This window comes from Hypanus sabinus, chromosome 9, assembly GCF_030144855.1.
Source record: "Hypanus sabinus isolate sHypSab1 chromosome 9, sHypSab1.hap1, whole genome shotgun sequence".
Taxonomy (NCBI): Eukaryota; Metazoa; Chordata; class Chondrichthyes; order Myliobatiformes; family Dasyatidae; genus Hypanus; species Hypanus sabinus.
The window spans coordinates 41,653,889-41,668,862 of NC_082714.1; the positions used below are offsets into that span (position 1 = coordinate 41,653,889).

The 14,974-nt window shown below is 37.9% G+C and overlaps 1 protein-coding gene across 1 annotated transcript in view; it reads left to right on the top strand.

The window, feature by feature from the left end:
• Positions 1 to 8,109: 8,109 nt before the first annotated feature.
• LOC132398983 (uncharacterized) overlaps positions 8,110 to 14,974 on the top strand; it is a 59,286-nt gene continuing 52,421 nt past the window's right edge. Inside the window, exons 1-7 of the mRNA XM_059978819.1 lie at positions 8,110 to 8,166; positions 9,311 to 9,470; positions 9,747 to 9,774; positions 10,606 to 10,687; positions 11,184 to 11,351; positions 11,690 to 11,901; positions 13,568 to 13,662. Coding sequence (XP_059834802.1) covers positions 8,110 to 8,166; positions 9,311 to 9,470; positions 9,747 to 9,774; positions 10,606 to 10,687; positions 11,184 to 11,351; positions 11,690 to 11,901; positions 13,568 to 13,662 — 802 coding nt within the window. The remainder of the gene's footprint in view (positions 8,167 to 9,310; positions 9,471 to 9,746; positions 9,775 to 10,605; positions 10,688 to 11,183; positions 11,352 to 11,689; positions 11,902 to 13,567; positions 13,663 to 14,974) is intronic.

Consider the following 14,974-nt stretch of genomic DNA (forward strand, 5'->3'; position numbering starts at 1 on the left):
AAGTTTAATTAGATTTGTGCAGAATTATTGTTAATTAGGCAAGGAAGCAGGAGTTGGGGGTTTACTTCCTTTCTCTGTGGCTTCACGAAGAATTTCTGAACGAGGTGCAGGACATTTTTTAACTGTAATTAGAATTTTTTTAAATGTGAACTCTCCCCGGTTTCCACAATGCCTGACTCTGTGGACTAGAGTCTAAAAGTGAATATAGACAGCCCAGGCGATGGAGCAAAAAGGTGCCAGATACTTTCCATTGAGGGGCGCAATTCAAAATTGTGAATTGCATGGCATGTCCTTAAGCGGGGGACAAACCTAACATATGGTATGGTTTCTCTGCATTCACAGGTCCAGGTGTTACAGATTAGCCCCATTTTACTGTGTCGGTTCTTCATCAGCTTTCTTGGGAATGAGTGAGCGTTAGGACCTGTTATGGGATATGGAGACAGAGTGGGAGATGGAGCTGATGTCAAATTTCAATCATGCTCCTATTGAATAACCAAGAAGGCTCAAATGCTACTCCTTCACATTTTTTAGGCTATGGACCTTGACTTGGAATAGAAATGTAAAATATAAAATATAAATTGTAAAATGTTTCAATTTTCTAGTTTTTATTTCTTTTGAAGTTGGCCCAGTTTTGAAAGTTTTATTGCAATATTTTACAAAAGTACATTGAAACGTGAGCATTCAAGAGAAAATATGAATGCACAATCACTCATCTGTTTATAATAATCACTTAGTGTTAAGAGTAATGTATTTTATTTAAAACCCTTGGATTGCCAAAGAAATTAGATTTCAGTTGCCCAATCTGCCCAAATGACGACATAGAGAAGAAGTAGGCAGTATTTCCCCTTGGGCCTAATAGAGAGCCAGTGGCAATGCATAGTCTTCAAATAAAATGGGACACATCTTGATTCTGAACAAAAATGTAAAATGTTGCTCTACCAGCTTTCATTTCCATTGATAAAGTTTTATTGAAATATTTATTCAGCAATGACTTGAGAAACAGTCAGAAGTATTTAATATGCACTCTTTGTAACATTCATGTTAATCTTTAAATCTCTTTCTGCAGGTTGTATCCATCATAACAAGGTATCTGCAGTTAGGTGGAAATCTAAATGCTGTTACTTTGAAAGCTATTGGCGGAGTAAACTTGTGCCTTTTGAATGAGAGCCAGCTGATAATTTCAAACTTAATGTAAGTATTGAATCTTTTATTTATTGATATGAAGCAGTAAGTAATGTGGAAATATTCCAAGGAATTTTAAAGATGAGGATCAGATCGGAAGAGAATTTTGTAGAAGATCTTGACTAGGAGTCTAATCAATAAAACAGCTATCAAGGAAAATGTTGAAAGTAGGAAGAGAGGTTGTAAGGGTCAAAGGATTTAGGAATGGTCTGAAATAAAATGGACTAACTATTTCAAAGTTAAGAGCAGAGGGAAGGTGAAGATTTCATGTTGAGTATAATTAGGATAGAAAAAATGAACCAGGATGCAATTCAGGTGGAAAATTATGGACAGCAAAACATTCTGATATGGATGAGACTTTGTGTGTTTGAGGAAATGGATGTAACTTTAAATCTAAAGCTCAAAATTCAGCAGGTAATCAGTCATGAGGAGGATGATATGAAGATAATTAATGTGCTTTCATTTCATAGTCTGGCAGCATACACATTTCCACTAAAGAAAATTTGATCCAAGTCAAACTGACCTGTATTTCAAACTGTGATCCCAGAAATAACAAGAAGTTCTTTATTCTAAGACCAGATTCTTAAGGCAGTAGGGCCGATCTGAAATAGGCCCCAGTGGCTGATAATAGGCTGTTTATTTTAAGAGAATTCCTGTGGAAATGAATTTGCCTAAATATCACCAAGCATTGTAGAACCAGAAACAGCTTTAATATCACTGTAATATGCAGTGAAATTTATTAACTTTACAGTAGCTATGCAATGCAATTCATGATAAATATAGAGAGAAAAATTCTTAGTGCAAAGATGCTTAGTTTGCCATTATGTTAATATGTTGCAGTATTGAATTGACTTTATTTCTTACATCCTTCAATTACATGAGAAGTAAAAATCTTTACGTTAGATTTCTGCCCGAATGTGCAATGTGCAAATTATAGTAATTTGTAACAAATAGTAGTATACAGTAAGATGTACAACAGAACAGTCAATATAACTTAGAAGTACAATTGTGTCAGTGTGAATTAATCAATCTGATGGCCTGGTGGAAGAAGCTGTCCCGGAGCTTGCTGGTCCTGGCTTTAATGGTATGGTACCATTTCCCGGATGGTAGCAGCTGGAACAATTTGTGGTGGGGTGACTCAGGTCCCCAACGATCCTTCAGGATCAAGTATCCACTTGATCCATGCAGTAGAAATCAAAGTATCTTAAACAAAAGTAGTTTTAAGTTGAGCGATTTAGCAGTGAGCAATTTTAAGAAACAGGCACTGAAGAACTCAATGTAACTGCATGTTTATACATATGCCATTAAATGTAAAAGGATTATTAGTGTTACATTTTTGTAAGTATAATAGTCTTCAGTATTCCCATATGACAATTAACCCTTTCATTCAGTTTGCTTCAAGGAGGGTGATTCAAGTGTCAATGAGTGTTTAATTTGTTACAGTATCCTACCTTGGCATGTTTGTGCTGGAGTGTGGTGTTGGTCTCAGAGACTGGAGTCGGGGAAAGTGTTTAATGCTTCTGCCCATCTCTTTTAGGGATGCTGGAGCTCTGGATCTATCTACTTGTACACAGTCAACAAAAGACCTTCTTTACATCAAAGCATTGTCTGTCCTTAAATCTGAACAAAGGAACAGAATCGCCTACTTCCATCTAATAAAACCCTATCTAGGTCAGTGGCAAGATATTTTCATCTAAAAATGTTAGTTGATTTTGTTTGGAGAATTTGCAGCATTAAAATTACGTATTAAGGATGTATTTGAAAACATTTGTCAATGTTTTTTTGTGCTTTGTAGAATTTTCTAGAATAAAAATGTTCATATACTTTCATTTTATGTAATTTTCATTTGACAACTTGCCTCCAGTGACAACCATTAGTAGGTTCCTTGCTATAGAAGCAGTTTAATCCTAATTTCCACTCAAGTTCAATGGCAGTTTTAGGCCTGCTGAGCAAAATTTCCAAGCATTTTGCTTTAATGAGCTAGAATCTGATTTCCTCTTCTCCTATGCTCAATGTGGTTCAAGTTAATATTCAAGATTTCAAAAATGCTTAACTAAAATATGTGCATCACCTGTGGTACTCCATGCAATCAGAGGCCTAAGTTTCATTAATCTTTCTTTATAATTTGTGTCTTTGTTTATGTGATCAGTTTGGTTCTTCGATGAAGTTTGCATTACTTGAACATTTCTCTTTTGATTGAAAAACAGAAATGGGCAATGTATTCAAACTGCCAATTGACATGAAACTATATAATTACATCGTGACTTTCTCTGACCTACTCTTTACTGACCAGATTATGTAGTGTCTCCCTCTAGGGGAGGCCAAGTGGCACTACAGGTAGTGCAACTGTTCCACATCCCAAACATGTGCTAGTTGGTTAATAGTAAAATTGATCCTAGAAAGGAAATAGGATAATCCTGGAAATTATCGATGGCAAGACCCATGGCAGTGGTAGGGAATCTACTGGAGAAGATTCTTAGGGATTGTATTCCTGAGTATTTGGAAAACTATGATCTAATCAGAGGCAGCATGGCTTCATGCAGGAGGCGTCATATCTTATTAGCTCAATTGACTTTTTCAAGGAAGTGATGAAGGTAAAGCTGTAGATGTTGTCTACATGGATTTTAGTGAAGTGTTTGGCAAGATCCATGGGAGGCTCTTACAGAAGATAAAAACCATAGGATCCACAGAGAATTGTCTCTTTGGATTCAGTTTTGGCTTGCGCATAGGAGACCTGATGAGACTTTATTTTTGGCTGGAAATTTGTGACTAGTGGTTTTCCACCGAGTTTCAAACTGGGACCTCTTTTGCATGATTTTATATATGTGTAGGTGAGTTAATAAGTTTGCAGCTGATATGAAGATTGTTGGTTTTGTGAATGGCGTAGAAAACCGGCAATGGATGCAGTTGGATTTGGATCTCTAACAGCTTTATAAGCTCTAAGCCACATCTGGAGTATTGCATTCCATTCTCGTTGCTTCATTATGAGAAGTATGTCGAGGCTTTAGAGAAGGTGCAGAGAAAAGTTTACTGTGATGTTGCCTGGACTAGACATCAAGCGCTATAAAAGAGGTTAGGGAAATTTGTGTAGCTTTCTGTTGAGCAAAGGAAGCTGAGGGGTGATCTTATGGAGATTCATAAGATTATGAAACATTGATAAATTTGACAGCCGGTATGTTTCCCAGGTTTGCAATGTCTAATACCAGAGGGTATTCATTGAAGGTAAACTGGGCAAGTTCAAAGGAGATCTGCAGGAAAAGTTTTTTTTTTAAGTGGTGGGTGCCTGGAATACACTGCTTGGGTTGGCGGTGGAGCAAAAACAACAGAGGCTTTCAAGAGGCTCTTAGATATGCGCTTGAATTGGCATGATATGGAAAGATGTGAACTTTGCGTAGGCAGAGGAATTAGTTTAGTTTGCCACAACACTGTGGACAGAAGGATGACTTGTGTAGTACTGTTCTATCTTCTAGTACAGGTACACATCTAAACAGGAGAACTGGAGGGGTTCAATGGGCAAATAAGACCAATAGAAATATTCTGAGAGCTATTAATAGATCCAGTGGGCAAAATAGCTTCTTTCCATGTTGTAAGTAAGTAAAACTTTATTTTGTTGGAAAAAATAAAAAAAACTACAGATGACTGAAAGTCTGAAATAAAAACAAAACATTGAGAAACACTCAGCAGGTCAGGCAGCATCTGTGAAAGGAAACAGTTAATGTTTCAGGTTGATAATTTTTATGAAAATGGGGATTGGTTTATTAAGTAGTTGAAGAGCAGAAGGAGGGGTGAAGAGAACAAAGTGGTTGTGATGGGGTGTGGACTTGGAGAAAATGAGTGATATAGAATTTGGTGGCTCCATCTGAGAATGCCTGTTGCTCACAATTGATCTGTTTGGAAGCGATTTAAATGGCAGAAAGACAATGAGGACCAGGGACTAAAACAGAAAAAAGATGATAACAATTCTAGAACTGTGCGAAATATAACTGTGCAGTTGTTGGGAAACTGAAGCAAAAGAGAAAGCTGGAAGTACCAAGCAAGGCAGGCAACATTTTTTGACAGAAAAATTATGAGTTAATGCCACAGATTAGTGGCTTTTCACCGTATTAGAAAATGTTCTCTTTCGTGTGCTTATGGCACCAATATGTTGTTAGGCTAAATTATCCTTGAGTTTTGAATCTTGTATCTTTTAACATTATCCAAGCTAATCTAATGCCATCAGGGAAAAAGTACCTTAACCAGCTTTTCTTTCTGAACAAAACAGTTAAGAATTTTAGGACTAAATTTCATCTGCTGTTATTCTGCTAATCTCATATGCATTGAGGTGGCATTTGCATGATTTGCCCCTAGATTGCAGCTCCAATACCTCAGATGAAATAAAACTGTAAAACTTCATAAATAGCCATTTATGTAATTTTTCAAATAGTAGAAATTTCAAGCGAATTAGTGCATGTATTTTTTTTTACTATCTCCTTCAACTCCACTAGGTTTGCCTAATTTATACTGGGTTTCCAAGACTTTTATAATATTTTCAAAAATCTTGATAGAAGTTAGGAACAGCATTCAACTTCCAACACTGAACCAGGGGATGGCATCTCTTCTCTCTTACAAAGCCACAGTAACAAGTATTAGAGCCATAGAACATTATAGCACAGAAACAGGCCATTCGGCCCTTCTTGGCTGTGCCGAACCATTTTTCTGCCTAGTTCAGCTGTCCTGCACCTGGACCATATCCCTCCAAACCCCTCTCATCCATGCACCTTTCCAAGTTTTTCTTAAATGTTAAAAGTGAGCCCGCATTTACCACTTCAACTGGCAGCTTATTCCACACTCTCACCACTCTCTGTGTAAAGAAGCCCCCCCCAATGTTCCCTTTAAACTTTTCCCCCTTCACCCTTAACCCATGTCCTCTGGTTTTTTCCTCCTTTAGCCTCAGTGGAAAAAGCCTGCTTGCATTCACTCTATCTATATCCATCATAATTTTATATACCTCTATCAAATCTCCCCTCATTTTTCTACGCTCCAGGGAATAAAGTCCTAACCTATTCAACCTTTCTCTGTAATTCAGTTTCTCAAGTTCCGGCAACATCCTTGTAAGCCTCCTCTGCACTCTTTCAACCTTATTACTATCCTTCCTGTAATTAGGTGACCAAAACTGCTCATTAATATTAATACATTTTGTTTCAGCCATTATCCAGTTATTTATTTGTTCCCGAGGTTTATGCTGCAAGTTTCCCTTTCAGAAAAAATGATGCTGAACACAATAGAACATTCTGGAAAACACTGGTCAGGCAAGATCTGTTCCTCTGAAGCCAGGGTCATGTCCTTTCAAACTACACTGGAAATTATTTCCAAATTCTTGTTGCATACTCAATGACATTTCAAACAGAAAGCTCTATGTTTACATAGTCCTGCCAGTGGACGAGCTATTTAGTATAATTAGAAAGCTGAACTAATGAATGTGAAATTATTTTAGTTAAAATACTTAACTAATTTATAAAGCTTGTGCAGATGTGTGCCTTGAGTTATAACATAACCCTCTTTTATTGAAGGTGGAATTTCCCTGGGAGATCTTAAAGTCCTTGCAAATATGGAGGTGAACATGAATTTTGCAACCTTTGCAAACCTGAATCCTCAAGTAGTAAAGGTGTGTATTGTCTCACTATCGTTCTTCTGCACCAAACGAGTCCAGTTGCAGCGCTGAAACCTTGTTTTTGTCAAGCTTCTTAACCAGCGCGTTTCTGACAAGAAGTTGCGCTGACAATGTAAATGGGAGAAAGAAGTATGTTTGTTTCTAACCTTTGAGCCCGTCTGGGAAACGGAGTAATGAAAATGATTCTGTTCTGGTTTTGATTTCTGTTCTGAGGATCTGCAAAATGGTCAGGTGTCAAGAAAAAGTGAGAGGTCCAATCTGTCCATTTATGCCCCCCCCAAAAGAAGAAAAGCTGTTTGAGCCTCTGTGGTCAATCTTCTATCCACATTGCCTTGAAGGGATAGCTGCAGTGATTTCTCCCTTCAGGCATGAGTTATGATTATATCTCACATCATTAGAATACATAATGTATGGTATTTTCCAAAGTCATAATTTTATAAAATTATGTAATGGTGATATTGCAATCAGACATGTAAATTTGAAGGACTAGTTAAGCTCTTGGTAGTTCCTGATCTGACTACTCAAGTTAAAATCATACATAGTAGGATCTTGGGAGGTTTAGAATTTAAGAATGATTTGGACCCTTCTGTTGCTGCCTGTTTGTTTTCTGCTGGGAATTGTATACATTATTACCTATTTTATGCTAGGATATTTCCAATTGGAAGCAGTACTCAGGAAATGAGGCATAAAACCATCAGTATCATCAAGATCCATGCTAAATGTTTGCTACTGTTCCATTGATGTTACATCAGGAAAATAGTGTTGGAAATTCTTAGGAAATGCCTTTAATGTTTTAGTTGCCGCCTTCAACCCAACTAAGCCTGTTGTCACAAGTCAGCTGTAGTGAGAGGTCTAAAAGTAAAACTTGAAAATTGGGATTTGAGATGTTCTTTAGGTCTTTGTGAAATATGGTGCAAAGCTGTGGTATCCATCGAGCTTGTGGCTCAAACTTTTTGTTTTTTATAGTTCATAGGGATGGTTTTGGGGACAGAGCAGGGGTTCAGGGACAGGGATGTTGGGAAGTTAGAGGCCAGGCTGAAGTCCAGATCAGAGTCTTCTGAGAGTCAATGGCCCATGGGTGGATGTTGCTGTGGATGAAGGTCAACAAAGATGAGGGCTGATGGGTCCTGGGATTGGAGGTCTGTGTGGGCAGGAGGCATGAGGTCCAGTGAGCCCAGATTCCACAATCTGCAGTTCAGGGCCCTGTCATCTGCGAGTCTTGGGGTCAATACTGAAACTCGAAGCCGGAAGTCAGTGGAACTGGAAGTTTAGGCCTTATGACCAAAATTCTGGATCAGCAAGTCTGCGAGTCCACTGTGGAAGTTGGAAGCCCGGTGTGTACTGTTACGTATTCAGGCAACAATAAATATATGAGTTCAGCAAGGGTTTTTTATAACAAACAACACGTTTATTAAACACAGAAAACAAACCCCCCAAAAGTAAGCGAACACTAACGTAACCGGAAACAGCTGCGGTGCGGCAGCCCAAACAGTTTTTAAAGCGATATTACAAAAACAGTTCTTAAAGTGATATTGCAAAAACAGTTCTTTAAAGTGGTATTGCCAAAAGTTCGATATGCTCACAGTCCATTTAAAAGGAGAGACTTTATAAGACGATTTAAATTCTCTTTCACGTTGCTTTGCTTCGATCCCTGACGTCGAACCTCCCACGAAGAATTTACGAAACGAAACGGCTTTTCTTCCTCACTACCTTCAATCCTTTCTGGTAAACCCAGGGATTAACACAAAGATAGTCAACGAAATCCTTCCAAATAAGGATCAAACGAAGGTTGAAACCCGTTTCACCGTAGAAAGCGATTCTCCTCGATCTTTAACACCCGAACTTCGATCTTCACTCTCCACTGTCTCCTCGAACTAGCAGAATCGTAAAGAACCTGCTGGCAATGACCTTTTAAACTTTAAGCATTAGATAAGAACTTCATCCTTCAACTAAACTGTGTCATCACTTAAAACACGCAGTGGCATGAAGTCAACTTGGCAAATCCAGCCACGAACTGCCCCTCCTCACAAGGTGGGGTCTACCTTTTAAAACCTGTAAAAAAAACAAAAAACCTGTCACATGATCTCTACTGGCGGGAAAATGACGTCACTCCACCATCACAAGACCATTACCTCAAGTCCAGTACAGCTTCAACCCCAGTCACGTGACAAGGGTACCACTGTCATGTGTCACGAGTACGTAACAGTACGAGTTCATTGGTGGCTGCCTTTCCTGCGTTGGAGGCCTGTCTATGTGTATGAATGGTGGGTAGGTATGAGGGAAGAAAGCTTTGATACAAACAATAGCTTTACATAAGCTATAGGCTGGACAATGGATAATATCAATTCAAAAATTTCATTTGTATAACTTGGCTGTATGTCCATAGAACTTGTATTTCACAAAAAAAGTTTAATGAAGGATTTTTTTTCATGTGGTATGGAAACAGATTATAGTTAACAATTGCTTTCATTGTTTCAGAACTTGACTGCTCAAAATCTGATAGACTTGCTTGGGTACAGCATTCAAGCTCTTCAAGATGGAGTCAATGAAACTGTGGTGGTTGTTTGGGTGAACTCACACTTTGAATCTGAAGTCAGACGTTTAGGGTTGTCAGGAGGGATTCCAGATCCTACACGAGGTATGTACCTTACTTGTATGGAAAGAAGTGCTTTTAAGAAATGTTCAGAAATAATTACTTTTAAGTCCAGCTCTCCTTTGAGTCATTATAGTCACATCTCCCTTAAGCACAGTGGCTGCATGTTATTATTTGTCTCTTTCCCTTCATGGTTAATCACCAAGTATCCCAGTTCCTTATTTAATGTATTTCAGATTTGTTTTCTCATTTGATTCAGTCTGTATATATTCATGTCAAAAGTGTGCATTTCTAGTAATATTTTTCTCTTTCACACCTCAGAGAGAATATTTTGTGCAGACAAAAACAGGTGAGTATTTAAGGGAAATGTTACTTTGTGTGCAGCCTCTAGAAAACTAGGGCCACTATTAATATGTTAGTAGTGCTATCCCTATGGATCTGAAACATAGATAGTACAGAAAAAGGTTAGTACATTTATGCACAGATTTTGCACATACGAAACAACACACAGTGTAGAATACTTAATATCTTTGGTTGGCTCCTTTTGTACGAATTTGAAAAGTGGATTTTTGTAGTACACACCTTCCCCACTATGCAAATACAATCTCTCAGTTTAAACTGAAATAGATCCATTTTCATTTAAGCTGGTCACAAACATGCCTTAAAAATTATTGGTACCCAACAGATCAAAATGTGTTTGTCATCTGCAATGAGAACTAATGTGCAGTATTTACAGAGCTTTTTCTAGAATGAAATGAAACTACTTTGACCTCATAAATGTTATCATTCAGTTGTCCAAATAATGCATTAGAAATCCACACTTGGACTATTTCCCAAATGGGTTTAAATAGTTACTAGCAAAACCTGTACACAGCTCCAGTTTTACTAACATTTGCATAAAGAATTAATATTTAGATGAGACCACTATAAATCACATTTCTGTGTTTCATCATCAATGATGTTTTAAGGAAGGCAAGAGCCTTGTGCAAGATGCTTTCAAATTTACACAGAGCAGCTTTTGTGGAGCTGCCATTTCACATAATCTTGGTGACAGGACCCCATGGGTAATTCCGATAAGCCAAACATTATTGAGGTCTTTTTGTTTTGATTAATGTTTAAATTTTGTTTTAAAAAGGCACTTACTTGAATCATAATGGAATCTTTCTGATTGCTTTCCCAGGTTTGCTCTTGATAACTTCCTAAGCAGTGTTAATCCAGAGCAGTTCTGCAACTTTAACATCACAGAATATGCATGTGCTAAGGTAAGCAGTGTCACAATTTACAGGTTCTCATCTAGGGATATTTATTTAGGTTGCTGAAGTACATGTGTGCAATTCTATATTGCGTGTTTTTTTTTAGGTCAACTTATTTTATTAATCTGCTTTACCTTCTGATTATTAAAGCGGAATGAATTTCTAAAGGCCTATTCTGCCTTGCTCAATGTGATTTGCCCCAGTTTGTCATATTTCTAAATAAGGTTAACAGAATGATTAGAACTAGGATGGGTACATAATAGCTACTAGAAAGACTCTCACATTGGCTTGTTTATAGCATCTATTACTTATTCTGCATCGTCCTCTGAAATCAGGGTTTTATTGGATAGTAACAAGCAAAATTGTGTGTTAATTAGTCAGTGTTGACTTTGTGTTAGTCTAATGCTTTGTAAAAACCACCGCTTAACCAGAAGTTGACTATTTTATGAAATACTAGCTCAGTAAAATAAGTCACAGTTAGTTTTCTGTATGAATTCCTTTACAGGCTGATCTACTGAAGCGGAGTTTAAATAGTGATAACTTGACGGATATTTTCGACTGCTTTGTTGGCAAGATGGCTTTGAATGCCACCGATGCAACAGCATTGATAGTTTTTCTTCAGAAGTTTGATGGGACCACTCTAAATAAAGCACTCGATAAATTCAATAGGAAGGTAACTAATTATTATTATTTTTGCTTATATAAGTTTTGCTTACTTTGTGGGATGTATGTATTTATGTCGATATTAGTTGCCCGTTGATTCCCCTGAATAGAATTGCCTGCTAGGCTGTTTGAGTCATGGAGTCTTAGGCTAAACCAGGAATGGATGCATGGCAGTTTGTTGGGCAATTTGCACATTGGTTGTTGTGCACCCTGTTGGGGAGGGGTCTTTCATTGATTCTATTGTGTTTCATGTATTTGCTGTGACTGCCCACAAGTAAAGGAACCTCTGGGTTGTATATGGTGATATTATATGTACTTTTACTTTGAACTTTGAATTATTTATTTCAGACCCGAAATACAGAAGGAATTCTCATAGAGACGAAGATCACTTTTATAAATGCTCTGTGGGAGATTGTGAGGATCAATGAAAACTTGACCAATCCAGTCTTCCTGGCAAAATGGTTCCAGGAGAGGCTCAGACCATTCATTTCAGGCATTTCCCAGTCAACATTGAGCCCTGTACTGACGAGAAACCTGTCCTGTGATGGTTACCAAGCAGTGTGAGTAAATGACTCTCTGCATTATCTCGTGATGTGTATTAAACCAGAAGTACAGTACAACCATGTCTAAAAATTGCATATTGTTATTGCTTACAGCATGTAATTAATATTAAGTGACTTAAAATATGTTGGAAGACTTGTTTGTTTGACTTTTGATTCAGATTATTGTTATTAATGTAATCTCAGCATTATAGACCCCTGATTTAGGCCTCATTTTCATTAAATTATGAAGCAGTAATACCACATGTTGTGCCGTTTTATTGAAAGTCCTAGAAACAATACTATGTCTAATACAAACTACACTTTTCACCTGTAGAATCACACAACAGTTGTGCTTGAAAATGTGGCTGCTCTCTGCATTCCTGGAGCCTATTATTGAATTGTTCAAAGATGAATGCCAAGTTATTGAAAAGCTCTGGTTTTGTTAGTGTGCCATTCCAAACAATAACAGCATACATTGAAAATAAGTTATCCATTTTGTTTTAAAGGGCCTTGATACTATAATGGATAGTATTGACATTTGCCCCATTATTTGTAGTTTATATCAGTGTATGATCTCAGTTTGGCTTCTAGAAATCAATTTAATGTTTCTACTGTGGTCAGAAATCCTTCAATTCAATGAGAAATGATTTACGGTATCAGTTGTGCACTCCTTTTAGAAGAAGCTGTAGACATCTCAAACCTTGTTCTGTTTATCTGTGATTACCTCTCTGGTGCAGTGGTGAGTGCAGACCAATTTCAGACTTGGTTGTAAATTGTAGACTTCTACAGTCAGCAGTTTTTGTTCAAGTGCCTCTATGTGCTGGATGTGTTGATGTTTGGTGTGCTTTGGACAAAATTAATGGCAGCCAACTGCTTTTCCACGTCTCTGTGCTCTGCTTCAGCAGGGCTTAAAGTGCCCTGTATGAGCAGTGCCCAAGCAAGAGATGAGAACCTGAAATGGGTGGGTCTGTGTAACATAGATCCATCTCTCCTGCAGACCTTTCCTCAGAGCTCTTGACCCTTGCCTGAATCTCTCAGCCAAATGAATATGAACCCGTGCTGCCTCAATAGTTGGTCTTTCCCTGTTGAGCTCCCCCAGCTCTTACACTCCTCCAACTACCAAACTCAGTTCGGTTTTCACACATTTGATTGTTAATTCTACCACTAGATTTACCCTTGAGTAATGGTCCTAACCCAATACTAAACCTTCTACTATTCTTATCCCAGAGTGTGCCCTCGTCAGAAAACACTTGCCCTGACTCTTTTAGTCTTTGCATTGACATTTTTTTCCCATGCCTCTGGGCTTCTCTCCTGTATCTGACCTAAGACTGGACTAATTTATTTCACATTCTTCCCAGTAGTGAGATGACTGATGGAAAGCCCTTAAGTGTTTAGGGCCTGCCCAGTAGTGCATGACACTTTGGACCTGATGCTACTTTGAAGTTTGCATCAGTACATCCATGGAGATGATATTAGTTTGTCTGCCATGAACTGATTGCTTAAGGAGCCTTTTCATATGTTGACTAATTTTTGGGCAAATACTCTGGACTTCTGTACCAGGTATGAAAAAGACCTAACATTTGCAATAAGGGTATATTTTGCATTTTAAAAATGTCCATACTTAATGAAGAAAGATTTTGTATGGGACCTACTCAATAATTCTAATTGTCTTTTTCTGTGATAGCGTAAAAGGACTGATTAAAGGATTCAGAGAAATGTCACCAGAAATGCGCAGGATTGTGCTGAAAGAGTGGATCGTTAATTATCTTAATACCACAGGTATGATGGAAAACCAATTATAATTACCCAGCATGTTGCAAATAAATTTCTTTGTCAAAATTTTCTATCATGTTTAAAGCATTTCCTTGAAATTGAAATTGTGCTGAGTATGTTTAATGCAGCAATATTTTTGTAATCTTATAAGGAGTGTTCTGATCTTTTTTAATCTTCCTTAGTTAAGAATGTATACCCCTATGAGTTAACTTTTTAATGATTTTTTGATGGAATAAAGGCATAGGCTAGTTTCTAAACAGTGAACAAGTTGGAAGTGCAAAGTGTCTTGGGAGTCCAAGTGCAGGATTCCCTAAAGGTGAACTTGTAGATTGAGTTGGTGGTGAGGAAGGCAAATGCAATGTGAGCATTCATTTCAGGAGGACTAGAATATAAGAAACAACAATGTCATGTAGAGACTTTATAAGGCATTGGCCAGAGGGCCCCATACCGAAGGAAGGTTGTACTAGCATTGGAGAGGGTCCAAAGTAGATTAATGAGAACGATCCTGTGAATGAAAAAGTTTATGAATGAGGAGCACTTTGATGGCTGTGGGTCATGTACTTGCTAGACTTTAGAAGAATGAAGAGGGTGCTCATTGAAACATACTGAATTTTGAAGATAGAGTGGACATGGAGAGGATATTTTCAATAGTGAGAGTCTCAAACCAGAGTGTACAGCTTCAGAATAGAAGAGCATCCCTTTAGAACAGATGAGGAGGAATTTCTTTAGCTAGAGGATGGTTTATCTGTAGAATTCTTTGCCATAGATAATTGTGGAGGCCAAGACATTGGGTATATTTAATGCAGAGGTTGGTAAGTGCTTAAGAAGGCCAAAGATTATTGGGAGAACATAGGAGAATGGGGTTGGAAAGGAAAATAAATCAGCCATGAGAGAGTGGCAGAGCAGACTCGATGGGCCAAATGGCCTAATTCTGCTTCGATGTCTTGTGACTTATTATTTGACCCATAATAAATGAAAAATTAGTGTAACAAAACCATTCTGATTTTGATACCTTTGATCGCAGTTTTCTGATACAACGTGCACTGTCATGCTAAGTGTATTAGTTTTGCTTTACCCGAGCTTCTGAATCATAATCTGTGATGCGCAAAATCAAGGTTAACAACTGAACAAATGGCGCAGAGTCAGAAGTGCTGTCGCTTGAATGGCGTTTAAATTATGACTCTCAATAATAGGTAGCACTGCTTCGAAGTTTAAAAGGGCAGATATACCTTGTGTTCTAGTGTGTATTTGCTATTACTCTCAACAGCGTTGATCGTATTGTTTGATCGTTGAAGCATTGCCATTGTTTGGGGGGGGG